The sequence below is a fragment of the Podarcis filfolensis genome (assembly GCF_964270895.1).
Source record: "Podarcis filfolensis genome assembly, chromosome: 9".
In the NCBI taxonomy this organism is placed as follows: Eukaryota; Metazoa; Chordata; class Lepidosauria; order Squamata; family Lacertidae; genus Podarcis; species Podarcis filfolensis.
In genome coordinates, this window is record NC_139610.1 from 67,271,016 (window position 1) to 67,284,704 (window position 13,689).

At 45.2% G+C, this 13,689-nt stretch overlaps 1 protein-coding gene across 11 annotated transcripts in view; it reads right to left on the bottom strand.

Annotated features, from left to right (window-relative positions):
• Nucleotides 1-13,689, bottom strand: part of SEPTIN11 (septin 11) — a 103,985-nt gene that overhangs the window by 30,074 nt on the left and 60,222 nt on the right. For 6 of the 11 annotated variants that reach the window (XR_014538438.1, XR_014538439.1, XM_083571539.1 and 3 more), the window contains exons 5-7: nt 10,543-10,704; nt 3,141-3,237; nt 1,611-1,779 (exon numbers count right to left, since the gene is read on the bottom strand). Coding sequence is in view for 8 of the 11 variants with exons in the window: in XM_083571539.1 (XP_083427665.1) it covers nt 1,611-1,779; nt 3,141-3,237; nt 10,543-10,704 (428 nt within the window). In the remaining 3 variants the exon portion in view is untranslated. Of the gene's footprint in view, nt 1-1,610; nt 1,780-3,140; nt 3,301-10,542; nt 10,705-13,689 lie in introns of all 11 variants that reach the window. The other 5 variants (XR_014538437.1, XM_083571534.1, XM_083571535.1 and 2 more) reach the window with 1 other exon arrangement.

Below are 13,689 nucleotides of genomic sequence, written 5' to 3' on the forward strand. Positions count from 1 at the left end.
TATACTCTTTCTGTATGAAACTGATTTAAGATGCAGACTGATGCAGTAGCAGATAAGCTGGAAGCAGAATCTGGATCCAGACCAGGCAAAAGCTTGGCAGGCTGTGAGGAGAACCTGCTTAGCCACATGGACGGGGAGGAAAACAGGAGAAGGTAGGTGGGGAACGAAAACCCGACATCATCTGCCAGTCGCTAGCGCACAACTCTGGCAGAGGGAGCCAAGCCTGCCTTTGGCAGATTAGACCAAGAAACCATCATGCTTGGGGGGGAAACAGTGAACTGGGTGGGTAGATGAGACCCAACGCTTTGCTCCTATGCTTGCGTAACTGAACAGAACACTTGTTGTTGCTCAGAGATAAACCAGGGCTGCTTTATAAATCTGAACTATTTTATACACTGACAAAAGAGATACTGGCTCAAATAGGCACTCATCCTGTCGCCCAGCAAAGAGTAAGGGTTACCCAGAAAGGAAAGGGAAGTTTTTATCAATTATCTCTTTTAGGCCATGGATGGATTACCAAGGAATGTGTTTACAGGCAAACTAGCCACCTGGTAAGTTCTGTAGACTTCTTCGCCATGCTGACATGCACACATATCACTAATAAAATATATCCAGGGCTTTATGCATTCCTTGCATCTATGGGGATTGCCAAGCTAGCATAGAATTTGACCTTTGGTACAGAGTCCACCATCTTGCACATCTCAGCCGTCTTTCCCTTTACGGCCAAGGAGATAAAATCTGAAAGCATATGGGGAGGATTATGGTGTGGCTTCATCTCAGAAGCGACAAGAGGCTGGGAACCGTTATCAGGAAGTTGTTAATCATTTTTTAATAGGTATAAAGCTAGCCATAGGATAATGTCTTTGGTCTAAATAGCAGATCAGTGGAAGGGCTGGTTCTGTCGGTCGACATAGTTACTATTCAACCAGCCGATGAGTCCAGCACCTTCTATTAGGGGCAAATGGGGCATTACCTTCCCAACTTCAGCCTGGCCAAAGTTAGCCTCCTTACCTACGACCAGTTCGGGTGGGGTAGGGGAACTGCCTGCCATTTACTCTGGTCTCCTTCCCTTCTGCCACAATGACCATTAGCCGCCACTGTCCCCTTTCCTATGAAAGGAATAACCTGGAACCTGAATTGTTATGACTAACTGCCAAGGAAAGACAGTCTCCCAACTCACTCTCTCTCTCTCTCTCTCTCTCTCTCTCTCTCTCTCTCTCTCTCACACACACACACACACACACACACACCTACAAATCCATAATTGTATTGAACCTTGGTGTGGATTAAATTAAGAGCTGCTATGGGAGCCATTCTTGCCTGGAAAGCAAGTATGAACTCATCATCATCACCATAATCATTGCGCTTTTAAGCATTCAAAGTGCTTTGTGTGTTTGTTGTAATCCTCGCAACAGCCCTGGAAGGTAGGTCAATATGTTATCCCAAAATTGCAGATGGTAACTGGATTGCCTAAAGGGAAGGTTGGGAACACGGCAATGTTCAAAATGAGCTGTGCCACTATGCCCATCACGTCTGAAATTCTTACAGCAGAATGCCTTGGGCAACTGTTCCAGAAATATACTCCGCTTTGGGTGTTGCAGCTGCCTTACCTGAATGGTTTGCTGTCGGGGTCTGTGTCTTTGAACCCCATCTCTTCCAGCTTGCAGCGGCGATAGAGCTCGTAATGTCGGCTGTGAGTCTGTTCCCTCAAGTCCTCCATGTTCACTCTTATGAGCATTTCACGCAGCTTCACAAAGTCACAGTGGTTTTCATTTTCAACTACAAAATAAAAGGGCTCCTTTAGCAATCTCAAACTTATTAAGGTTCTCCCATCTTCACCCTCCCCTCGCCCGAATAACTTTTCTACACACAAAAGACCTGATTTCCCCTGGGAAGATACTAGTCACTAGACCAGTTCCGTCACTCCAAAGGATTTTCCTATGAGCTTAAGGCACTTCAAGTGTGATACTTCAGCAATAGCTACAACAACCCTGTAAAGTAGGCCAGAATTCTTTACAGATGGGAAGTGGAGTTGGAGAGCTAATGGCTTGCTCCAGTCCGTTCATGGATGAGTTGAGTTTTCATGAATCAGGCCCTTTAATCATTATGCTACAGCTGCTCTGAAAGGCACCAGCTTATATTTCTTTGCAAGAGACACAAGAAACGGCGTGTATATATTAAACAAGCCATAGCTTTCCAAACAGCGGTTGTTCCCAGCTGTCATTTCTGCTCTTCACTTTTATAGTGTTGCCGTCTCCCATGTGTCCCAACCAGAAGGCAGTTTCTAAAGTCTCACTCTGAGCCCCCAGTGAATGATCCCTTTTGCCAGTTGACTGTTACAGCTTATAGAGAAAGGATTCAGCAATGGCCTCTTCTGGATTCCTATCCCATGGTGTTAAGGTTGCAAACATTTTAGCGTCTGATAATGTGTAGTACAGTGGTACCTCAGGTTACAAACACCTAAGGTTACAAACACTTTGGGTTACAGACGCCGCTAATCCGGAAGTAGTACCTCAGGTTAAGAACTTTGCTTCAGTATGAGAACAGAAATCACGTGACAGCAGGAGGCCCCATTAGCTAAAGTGGTACCTCAGGTTAAGAACGGTTTTAGGTTAAGAACGGACCTCCGGAACAAATTAAGTTCTTAACCAGAGGTACCACTGTATAGTGCACCTGTAAATAGCACAGTGAACAACTTAACCCAGGCAAATGCATGAATATGGATTTGAACTCGGGCCTTCAAAGTCAGAAACTCTAGCCAGATACCCAGTGCAAGAACTCCAGCAGGTCCAGAAACTGCAATCTCCAGGCCAAGAACAAGGGCAGCCCCACAGAAAGTGCACTGCAGTAATCTAAATCCTGAAGTTACCGGTGTCTAAAATACTGTGCTTAAAACTCTCCCAGTCCAGGAACATATCAGGTGCAGCTGGTAAAAGATGCTTTTGGGGAAAGAGAAGGTTTCTGCATCTGACACAGCTTTTGGGGTCCCCAGCTACCATCTTAATATGCTCTTCAGATTTTCTCTCTCTCTTTTGCTGTTGCTCAAAGAAATTAGGTTTTATGGTGCCACCCTGCATTTCACTAAACCAAAGCTGAGCAAGCAGATCTGCCACCCGACCCCACCTCTGCAGCCGACATACCTTGCACGACTCCCCATGGGTATTGCCTGGCCTTGGCCATCTTATTGCCAATTTTCACTTCTTCGGTGCTGCCAACCACAGCAAACGGGAGGTGGACCTGCAAGGCAAGAGGCAGAGGAAGACCATGGGAGCCTTCAGTTGCTTTGCCAGACATATTTTCCTTAAATGAAAAACAAAAAAAAGGGAAGTAAAAGCAGTGGGAAGAAAACACTTCAATAGACAACTGCGCTGGCTTTCACCGATTTAGAAGTTGTCCAAGTGTTTCTGGAACACAGCCTAACTTTTCGAAGAACGGGCTTGGTGGGAATCAAGGACAGCAAAGCGGCAGATCAAAACAGTCTCCTAATATCTGAGTGGTATTATAGGCCGAGTGAGCTGGTTTCTTCTTCTTCTCTGGTGGCCTGATTCTCTGGTTCCCTTTTACTTGTTTGTGTGTTTAGAATAAGGTTACCAGCTTTTTTCCCAATGAATCTGGGGACGTTTTTCAACTTCAATGGATCTTGTATGGGGACTGATTTGTAAATCTGGGGGCTGTCCCCGGGAAACAGGGACATCTGGTTACCTTAGCTTAGAATTGCATATTGGCAGGAGATTTTCTGTTGTCTGCTTGTTTTGCTCTTAGGTTTGTTGAGACCAAATGTATAGGGGTACAGTCCTACCTCGGGTTACAGCCGCTTTAGGTTGTGCTTTTTTTGGGGTTGCGGACCGCCAAAACCTGGAAGTACCGGAACGGGTTACTTCCGGGTTCTGGCAGTCGCGCATGCGCAGAAGCGCCGAATTGCAACCCGCGCATGTGCAGACGTGGGTTGCGAACGCTGCGGGTTGCAAACATGCATCCCACACGGATCACGTTCGCAACCCGAGCATCCACTGTATATGCTCCCAAGTTTTTAGTGTTTCTTTGCTGGCTTTCATTTGATCATAGAAGATCTTAATAAACAGTCTTAATAAACACCCAAAGAAACAGCTTCCTTCCCTAGGAATTAAACACAACCTTAGCATTTTCATTGGGCATTATTTAGATACAGTTAATAATAATGATGACAATAATAATAATAATAATAATAATAATAATAATAAATTATTATTTGTATCCCGCCCATCTGGCTGGGTTTCCCCAGCCACTCTGGGCGGCTCCCAACAGAATATTAAAAACACGATAAACACCAAACATTTAAAACTTCCCTAAATAGGGTTGCCTTCAGATGTCTTCTAAAAGTTTGGTAGTTGTTTTTCTCTTTGATATCTGGTGGGAGGGCGTTCCACAGGGTGGGCGCCACTACTGAGAAGGCCCTCTGCCTGGTTCCCTGTAACTTGGCTTCTCGCAGTGAGGGAACTGCCAGAAGGTCCTCGGCGCTGGACCTCAGTGTCCAGGCTGAACAATGGGGGTGGAGACGCTCCTTCAGGTATACTGGACTGAGGCCGTTTAGGGCTTTAAAGGTCAGCACCAACACTTTGAATTGTGCTCGGAAACGTATGAATCAGTACTCATCAGTATCCCACATGCCTGACATGGAGAGTATTAAGCAACTAGGTGGAGTACTGAAAGCATGTCCCTAATCACTGGGAACCTTACTCAGCCTCTCCTCTCGCTTCTGAGGTTTAGTTGGCTGTATGGGCAACACTTTCAAGTACATCACTGCTCGCTTTTTAAAAACGGAAGCAGGGATTCTCAGGACTTTGAATCTTAAGACCACTTTCTTCTGTGATCCTGCAGAATTCTAGCCACGTACATAGTCTTCCTAGAGAACAGTGCACCCCTTGGGTCCATCAAACTCAGTGCTGCCCACACTGACTGGCAGCAGCTCTCCAAGGTTTCAGAATGAGAGTCCTTCCCAGCCCCACCTGGAGAGGCCAGGGGATTGAACCTAGAACCTTCTGCATGCAGAACAGATGCCCCACCACTGAGTTATGAACCTCGCCTGAACTTCACATCAGCACATGCAGTTCGACCCATAAATCACTCCTTAAACCTGATGCACGTATGATAAATATTGCCAAAGAGCAGGTGGGTCTGACTTTGGATGAGAGTCACATGCAAGCAGTGTGAGTAAGGCAGAGGGGTCAATTATATCTCATACCTGCCTTCCCCCGCCCCCAAAAGCAGCAGAAACAACATCTGAAAGGGGCCTGAATGCTTATACCTTCAAATTAGGATTGATGGAATGTTTTTATTGTCAGTATCAGCTGGCATTATTTTCCCCCTTCCTTCCTTCCTTCCTTCCTTCCTTCCTTCCTTCCTTCCTTCCTTCCTTTCTTTCTTTCTTTCTTTCTTTCTTTTCTTTTTTAAATTTTTTAAATTTTATTAGTATTTTCCACACAACAACAACATGAAAAATATCGAAAAATAACAATACACAAAACCCAACATACAAAAAAACCCAAATCCATATCTTACAAGTTAATAATATAAACACTAAAAAGAAAAACAAACATTGACTTCCACCAATCCCACAACACCTTCTTTACCTCTCATTGTGTCTTCCTCTTTCCCTTATCATCTCTATCCTAGCATCTAGATAAAAATCCCTCTTTCTTATCCTTTCACTTCACAAGGTTATTCCAGACTCAGCCAGATTTCTGTCCTCGAACCTTGACTTTTAAGGTATTCATTTAGACACTCCCATTCCTTTTTCACTTCACTTTTTGGTTTCTGTCTTATTATATCTGTCAATTTGGCTAATTCTAAATATTCTGAAAGCTTACATAACCATTCTCCTCTAGTGGGAAACTGATTCCCTTTCCAATACTTAGCCACCCTTTCTTTCTTTTCATCGTATTTGCAAATAATTTTATTTACTTTTAAAAAAAAAAAATGGATGGGGCCTGAGAATGCACATACCTCCCGAAACACGCAGTAGCTGGATGTGCTTTCCTTCTAGGGGGAGGGTGGGGGGGTTGCAAGACAAACAGATATGACAGCAATAAATGGGCTGACGGAATCGTAAATTGACCTGGGAAAGGAGTAGTCAGGGGAGAGCATTGTGACTCAGGCACTGTCTGCTTCCTCCTCGTTCTGTTTAGATGCGCTTGTGCAGTTTACATACTGATGGTCCATAGCACAAGCCGGCGCTGACACTTCCTAGCGAGTGGGGAGCAGGGTGAATGGAAGGAAGTCGAGATTCTCCCCACCCCATTTTATTAGCTTTCACTAAAGGAGGAAGGAAAAGGGGACTTTAAAAAGGAAGCCTGGCTCTAGTCCAAGACGCCTAAACTAGCCAGCCAGCCAAGGCAGCCTGTGGAAGGAGAATGCGTAGATGCTTGTTTCAAAAGGGTCAGCAATAGTTATGGGAGGCAATGCAGCAGCAAGTGAGGATATTCTAAAGCAGTGAACATAGCAGTGATTAAAGAATGATTCTCGACAGATATAATTACAGTAGAATTTTAAAAGCGTGCTGTGATACAAAAATATCTGGGAGAATATTTCAGGGAAATGTACGTTCTCCCTATGCACCATTAAAAGTTTGGCGTGGAATTAATAATCACCACTAATGGCACAGTTTTATAACAAATATTTGAAGCCTGGTTCAGGGTGCAACAAGATCACTCAGGGCAGGCACGTCCAAAGTCTGTTTTGGCAGCCTAATTCGACCCCCACGGCCAGTTTTATCCAACCCCTGCGGCAGTTTATGTATTGGTGTCTAATCCCCAAAAACAAGTTCACTCCTAAAAAAAGCTCAACAACCTTTGGGGGAAATCGTAAAAAAAAGGTCGGCCCTCACGCATGTTCACGTCATCCAATCTGGCCCTCTTTGAAAAAAGTTTGGGCACCCCTGACTTAGTGGAAATGGGAGAAGCATGCATACCCTTACATTCCTACCAACCAAGGTGGGGGACAGACACCCGTGTTCTTCTCCATCTCAATGGTAAAACAGACTAAGAACATAAGAAGAATTCTTCCAGCCTAGCATCCTGTTCCCAGTATACCTGAAGGAGCGTCTCCACCCCCATCGTTCTGCCCATACACTGAGGTCCAGTGCAGAGGGCCTTCTGGCAGTTTCCTCATTGCGGGAAGCAAAGCTACAGGGAACCAGGCAGAGGGCCTTCTCGGTAGTGGCACCTGCCCTGTGGAAGGCCCTCCCATCAGATGTCAAAGAGATAAACAACTACCCAACATTTAGAAGACATCTGAAGGCAGCCCTGTTCAGGAAAGTTTTTAATGTGTGACATTTTAATGTATTTTTAATCTTTGTTGGAAGCCGCCCAGAGTGGCTGGGGAGACCTAGCCAGATGGGCAGGGTACAAATAAATTATTATTATTATTATTATTATTATTATTATTATTATTAATTATTATTATTATTATTATTAATTATTATTATTATTATTATTATTATTATTATTATTATTATTATTATTATTATTGCAGTAGCCAACCAGATGCCTATAGGAAGCCTACAAGCAAAACCTCCATGCAATAGCATTGTGTGGTTGGGCACAATCCATTTATACTTGTTTTCAAAGTGACATCGCCTTAACTGGGGTTTTTTTTACAGACGAAATTGTTTTACCGATGTTTTTATTGTTGACTCTCTTCCGAGATATTTCACAGGAAGCACTTCATGAATGAATTGATGTATTGACTGGACAAGCAACCGCTGAATTGTATCTCTGACTCGAGAGGAAGGTGGACCACAGAAAACAGGATCGTGTCCCCTCATGCGATTGGAAGGGTCCAACCACCGTCTGGCTTCTAAACTGCGGCTGGAGAAAACATGGTTTGGGGTGATGTCTGAACTGAAATCATTCTTTCAGATACGTAAAGCTGAAGTTTGTGTGTCCTTTGCTCAGCAGTTTGTTTTGCTGGAGGACCCCTTTGGAGAAGAGACTGTGGGATGGAAGAACACAGCCTTTCCAATGAGCCATCCCACACTGCATGGCCTGCTATCATGTCCCAGTGTTATATAATAATAATATATATTATTATATTATATATAATAATATATAATATATATATAATATATCTGCCTGGTTCCCTGTAACTTGGCAGCGAGGGAACCGCCAGAAGGCCCTCGGCGCTGGATCTCAGTGTCCGGGCAGAACGATGGGGGTGGAGACGCTCCTTCAGATATACTGGACCGAGGCCATTTAGGGCTTTAAAGGTCAGCACCAACACTCTGAATTGTGCTTGGAAAAGTACTGTTTTACTGCTCATCCACCCACCCTACCCACTTCTGTCTCTGGAGTCAGAAGGGTAGAAAGCGCAAAGCATTTGGCCTATGCACCACTACTTACTGAGCACTTTTGCATATAGTCAACTCTTCACTGAGCTTCTTAACACGGCTACCTATCTGTAACTTCTTAACCATGTAATGCATTAAGACAGACAAGACACACGGCCCCCTGGCCTGGCCAGAACGGCGCACTTCATTTCCTCCTGCATTTCCTAAGCTCCAAACCAAAAAACCTCAAAACCACACTGGAGCTCTTGGAATCTGCCAGTAAACAGCAGCTGAGCTTGTGCCGAAAAAGGACGCGCCTAGCCCAGCCCGCTTAGCCATAAAAGATGCACTTGGGATTCTTCCCCGTCCAGGATATTGTGTGTTTAGAAACGGGAGCCAAAGCCAAGAGGAAGCTGGGTCTGTTTTCGGTCTCTCGGGACTCGTCCAGGTGGTGTTTTCATTACGCTGTGTGCAATTCTGAAGGGCTGGCTTGCATTTTGGGGGAAGGCCAGGGGCCATGCCCAGTCTGGGGCGGGAGAAGAGCCAAGAGCTGGGCAGATGGGTGGAGAAAGGCTCTCGCTTACATGCTGTGCAGGACAGCTGCCGCTTGGACATTTCTGTGGCTGAAATAACTGTCTCTCCTCCCTGATCCCTGTCGCCTTGTCACAAGCAATCACACTGGGGCAGCTTCTACTCCACAGTGTGGCTATGGCCAAGCAGCACCGCCCTGGGGCAGCCTCTGGCCCCACCTACTTCTCCTCACACATTCGAGCTCTTCTGTCTCTCTCACCATCAGCAGAGCTGGAGAGCCAGGAAAAGAAGTCTTCCCCATTTACTTGCATTGCAGTGACAAAATGAGGAGTCTAACTCATGGAGGAGAAGGTTCTCAGTAGCTACTAGCCACCATGGTACTGCTCCACTTGTCAGAGGCCTCTGGGTGCCAGTTGCCGGGAGCTGCCAATGTCACACTCAGGTCCTGCTTGTGGGCGTCCCAGAAACATCTGGTGTGGGATATTTAAAATGCAGTCAAACCAGTAATTCCTGTTTTGCTAGAAAGGTCCAGCACCGAGGAGCTTCTGGCGGATCCCTCACTGAGAGAAGCCAAGTTACAGGGAACCAGGCAGAGGGCCTTCTCGGTAGTGGCGCCCGCCCTGTGGAACGCCCTCCCACCAGATGTCAAAGAGAAGAACAACTACCAGACTTTTAGAAGACATCTGAAGGCAGCCCTGCCTAGGGAAGCTTTTAATGTTTAACAGACCACTGTATTTTAACACTTGGTTGGAAGCCGCCCAGAATGGCTGGGGAAACCCAGCCAGATGGGCGGGGTATAAATAAATTATTATTATTATTATTATTATTATTATTATTATTATTATTATTATTACTGTTCTACTTCAGTTCTTGAACGTCTCCGCTGACTAACAAATGCCAAAAACCCGGAAGTAAATGCTTTCATTTTCAAACACGCCTTGGAAATTGAACAGCTTCCGCTGCGTGTTGTTCAATTTTCTCAGTTGAATTTGCAGACAGCCCTTTGTGCCTCAGTTTTAGAATGTTTTGGAACTCGAACAGTCTTCCGGAATGGATTACATTTGAGAACTGTATTATTATTATTATTATTATTATTATTATTATTATTATTATTATTATCCTTTTGCTCCGCTCTTTCCAGGTAGAGACCAGCACTTTAATGCCTCATGCTAAAGCGGTTTTGGGTGTTTTTATTGGCTCTGAGCTTTCGCAGAGGAAACCACTCTTTAAAGCTGAATTGGAACAAATGCCAACTGGGTGATGTTTGCACCTATTGAGCTTTAAGGAGCAGTTTTTGCGGAGAAAGCTCTGGAGCAAAAAAAATGGGGTGGGTGGTGGGATGGGGCTCGGACACTGAGTTTTAAATTGTGGACCATTCCTGAAAAGAGTGGAGGAAAGGTTAAGTGTGGATAAGCTCTAGGCTGCATCCAAGGTGTAGTTGGCTTAGAAAGCCAAAGAGGGACATGACACGGCCTGTACATAGCCCAGAGGTTAGAGCATCTGCTTTGAATGCAGAAGGTTCTAGGTTCAATCCCCAGCATCTCCAGGTCAGTCTGAGAGAGAGACCTTGATGTGAAACCCTGGAGAAATGTTGCCAGTCAGTGTACTGAGTTAGATGGGCCAGTGGCCTGACTCTGTATAAGGCAACTTCCTATATGCCCATGTCTTTCAAGAGCAGGGATGGAGGACGCAAGAAAAACAAGGCTTACACTCATTGTGGCATTAATCTCGGCCACTGTCTCTTCATCCGTGGGGAACTGGTAGATCTGGACTCCGTTGCTGACCAGCTCGCTCATGATTTTGCTTTTGAATTTATGTAGCTCGTTTTTTGCAATGGTGTCAGCTTTGGCGATTATGGGGATGATGTTCACCTGCAATGCAAACAGAGAGCAATCAGTCATACTGTACCAGTGGCTGGTGATGCAGGGACTCTCCAATGGCAAGCAGGAGGAGGAGAATGGCAGCAAATCAAAATGATGCCCAACCCTTTTGTACGAAACCAAACTCATACACAGCTTTCCTTTTTCTTTTTCTTTTGCCTGGACAATATTAACCCTTATTATGTGCTGGACCATAAAGAAGGCTGATCGCTGAAGAATTGATGCTTTTGAATTATGGTGCTGGAGGAGACTCTTGAGAGTCCCATCGACTGCAAGAAGATCAAACCTATCCATTCTTAAGGAAATCAGCCCTGAGTGCTCACTGCAAGGACAGATCCTGAAGCTGAGGCTCCAATACTTTGGCCACCTCATGAGAAGAGAAGACTCCCTGGAAAAGACCCTGATGTTGGGAAAGACGGAGGGCACAAGGAGAAGGGGACGACAGAGGACAAGATGGCTGGACAGTGTTCTCGAAGCTACCAGCATAAGTCTGACCAAACTGTGGGAGGCAGTGGAAGGCAGGAGTGCCTGGCATGCTCTGGTCCATAGGGTCACGAAGAGTCAGACACAACTAAACAACAACAACATGTGCTGGAATATCTCCCACTATAACTGACTGAATATGAAAGCAAGTCCAGCTCCGCTGAGTTAGAACAGAGAAGCTCCTGGGACAGATAGGCCCCTTGCACTTGAACCCTGAGCTCTGATTATTTGACAAGGAAGAGCTGCAGCTGCTTCCTGCCAATTATGGCAGGGGTGTGGAACTGGCAGGCCAATTTCTTAATTCCCCACACCCTGCAGACCAGGTTTGGCAGATACCTGTCGGTCCCCTGACGTCAGGCAGCAAGCCCTTTGGAAGGGCTGTTTGCAGGGGCCGTTTAGATTCCATCCCTGGAAATGAACGGAGCAGGGCTCACTGACAGCAAGCCCCCCCAGCTGCACAAGGGAGTCCCTATATGGGGAACTCCTCAGTACAAGTGTGATAGGAATTTTGAGGTCTTAGATATATGGTAATGTTCATAAGCGTACCAACCAAGCACCTACATAGAGCAGCACAGGAAGACCGACCTGAAACCATTTTTGATTCCCAAACTGACCAAATGTTTTCTCTGCAAGGTCAAAGGAAAATGGAAAGGCCTCCCCATTGTCTTTTCCTTCGCAAATCCTGTCTTAAGGGCACATTTAAAATATGAATAGGGTGTGAGCCTGTGACCTGGCTCAGGAACTAAGTACAAAAGACTGTCCAGGCTCCCCAGGCAATCCAATCAAGTGACCATTAAACAGGTAACCTGTCAGAAGAGATAAACAACACACTCAGATTTCTGCTGTAGACCACCTTTTCTGTGATGTAAGTATGATGTATCCGGGCGGTGGTCTTAGGTTACACCCCTTCTGTGATGTATGTATGATGTATGGAGGGGTGGTCTTGAGCTCCAGGGCAGGGAATTTAAAATGTCTATATAAGGGCAGGCACACCTTGGTTCTGGGTTCCTCCTCCCTCCTGTGTGTGGTGAGTGAGGACCCTGTTGCAACAGATCAATAAAGATCAGGCTTATTAGCTGCTTTGCTTCTCAATATTCTTTGGTTGGCCTCTGTTATTTTCTCCTACCATTAGGGAACCTACGTAAGGACTCTATATGAGCTCCTGGGATACCCCATAAGGGAAAAAGGGGCATATTTTTGTTTATAACACAAGTAATTCCGGGGGGGGGGGGGCTTGCTGTCAGCACCAATTGCCACTGCCCTCGATGGTGGCTTTAGCATTTAAACCTGCCCCAAGCTATTCTCTTCACACAGCTGTCACCCATAAAAATGCCAGGCTGGCAGATCTAACTACGCTTCTTCCATTTCACGTGTACCGTCTATTTTGTTCAATGCAAAGCCAAGCCAAGCTTTCCAGGTGATGGAATTCAGGTTATGAAGTTGTGGTGAATGAAGACCTTATCAAATACCCTTGAATGTGAATTGCAAACCTTTGTGCAGCCCATCTTCTCATTTCCTTCTTTTTCTTTTCTTAATTAGCTACACCGGCAGTGAAACAGATAAGATCCACCAATTTGCATTTCAGAGCAAAGGAGTTGGCCATAAATAGAAGTCACACACAAGTAGCTGTTTCCTCTCTGCTTTCTACAGAGGTGGTGAACAGGAAATGCTGTGTGTCACCCAGACTGTAGTAACGCATTTCCAACAAAAGGAGATAGCGCGACCATGAATTTGAATTCTAAGAGCCTTTGAGCTCCTTGGGTGCTGCTATCTGTGCACGCACATGAATATTCTGAATGTGAGCTGGAAAGAAGATAGTTTGGCTGCATATGGAAACCTGTTTGAAATCTGCCAGAGGCTCAGTGGTCTGGCTCTGAGAGAATTTAAGTGAATAAACCTGTGCACACCTCAAGTTCATGCGGTCCCGGTCCACAGACACAACTGCAGGGAGATCAGAAGCTTGCATTTCACTCATTTTTTAATTACCTTTATCATTACATCGTAATGATCATTACCATTGTCATTATCACAACAACGGTTTGTTGAAACAATCCTACTTCGGTAAAGCAAAGTTTGAAGTTGGCACACTTCAGTAAGCCACAGTTAAGGCAAACCACAGTTTCTTCTGCATTCAGGCATGATGCTAAAATGAGAACAGCTAAAAATGGAAGAGCAAGGTGCTGGAAGAAGGGAGGGGAAAGTCCAAGGCTCGTTTGCATCACAACAAACCACAGTTTACCATGGCAGTCAAGCAAGACCACTAAACAGTCTTAGGAAATATCACTTGTTTTTCAGATTAGTTTTCTATGCATAAAGTGGGAACAATAGTCACAGGGTTGCTGGGAAACAGAGCAGATCAGGGCTGCGGCTGCAACACCTACTTACTTTGCAGAAAGTCCTTACTGGGTCCTATGAGACTTTCTTCTATATAAATACACAAGGTTGTGCAAAAGGTAAAGCATTTTGAGGACTTTCCTTAGTGCTATGCAAGTG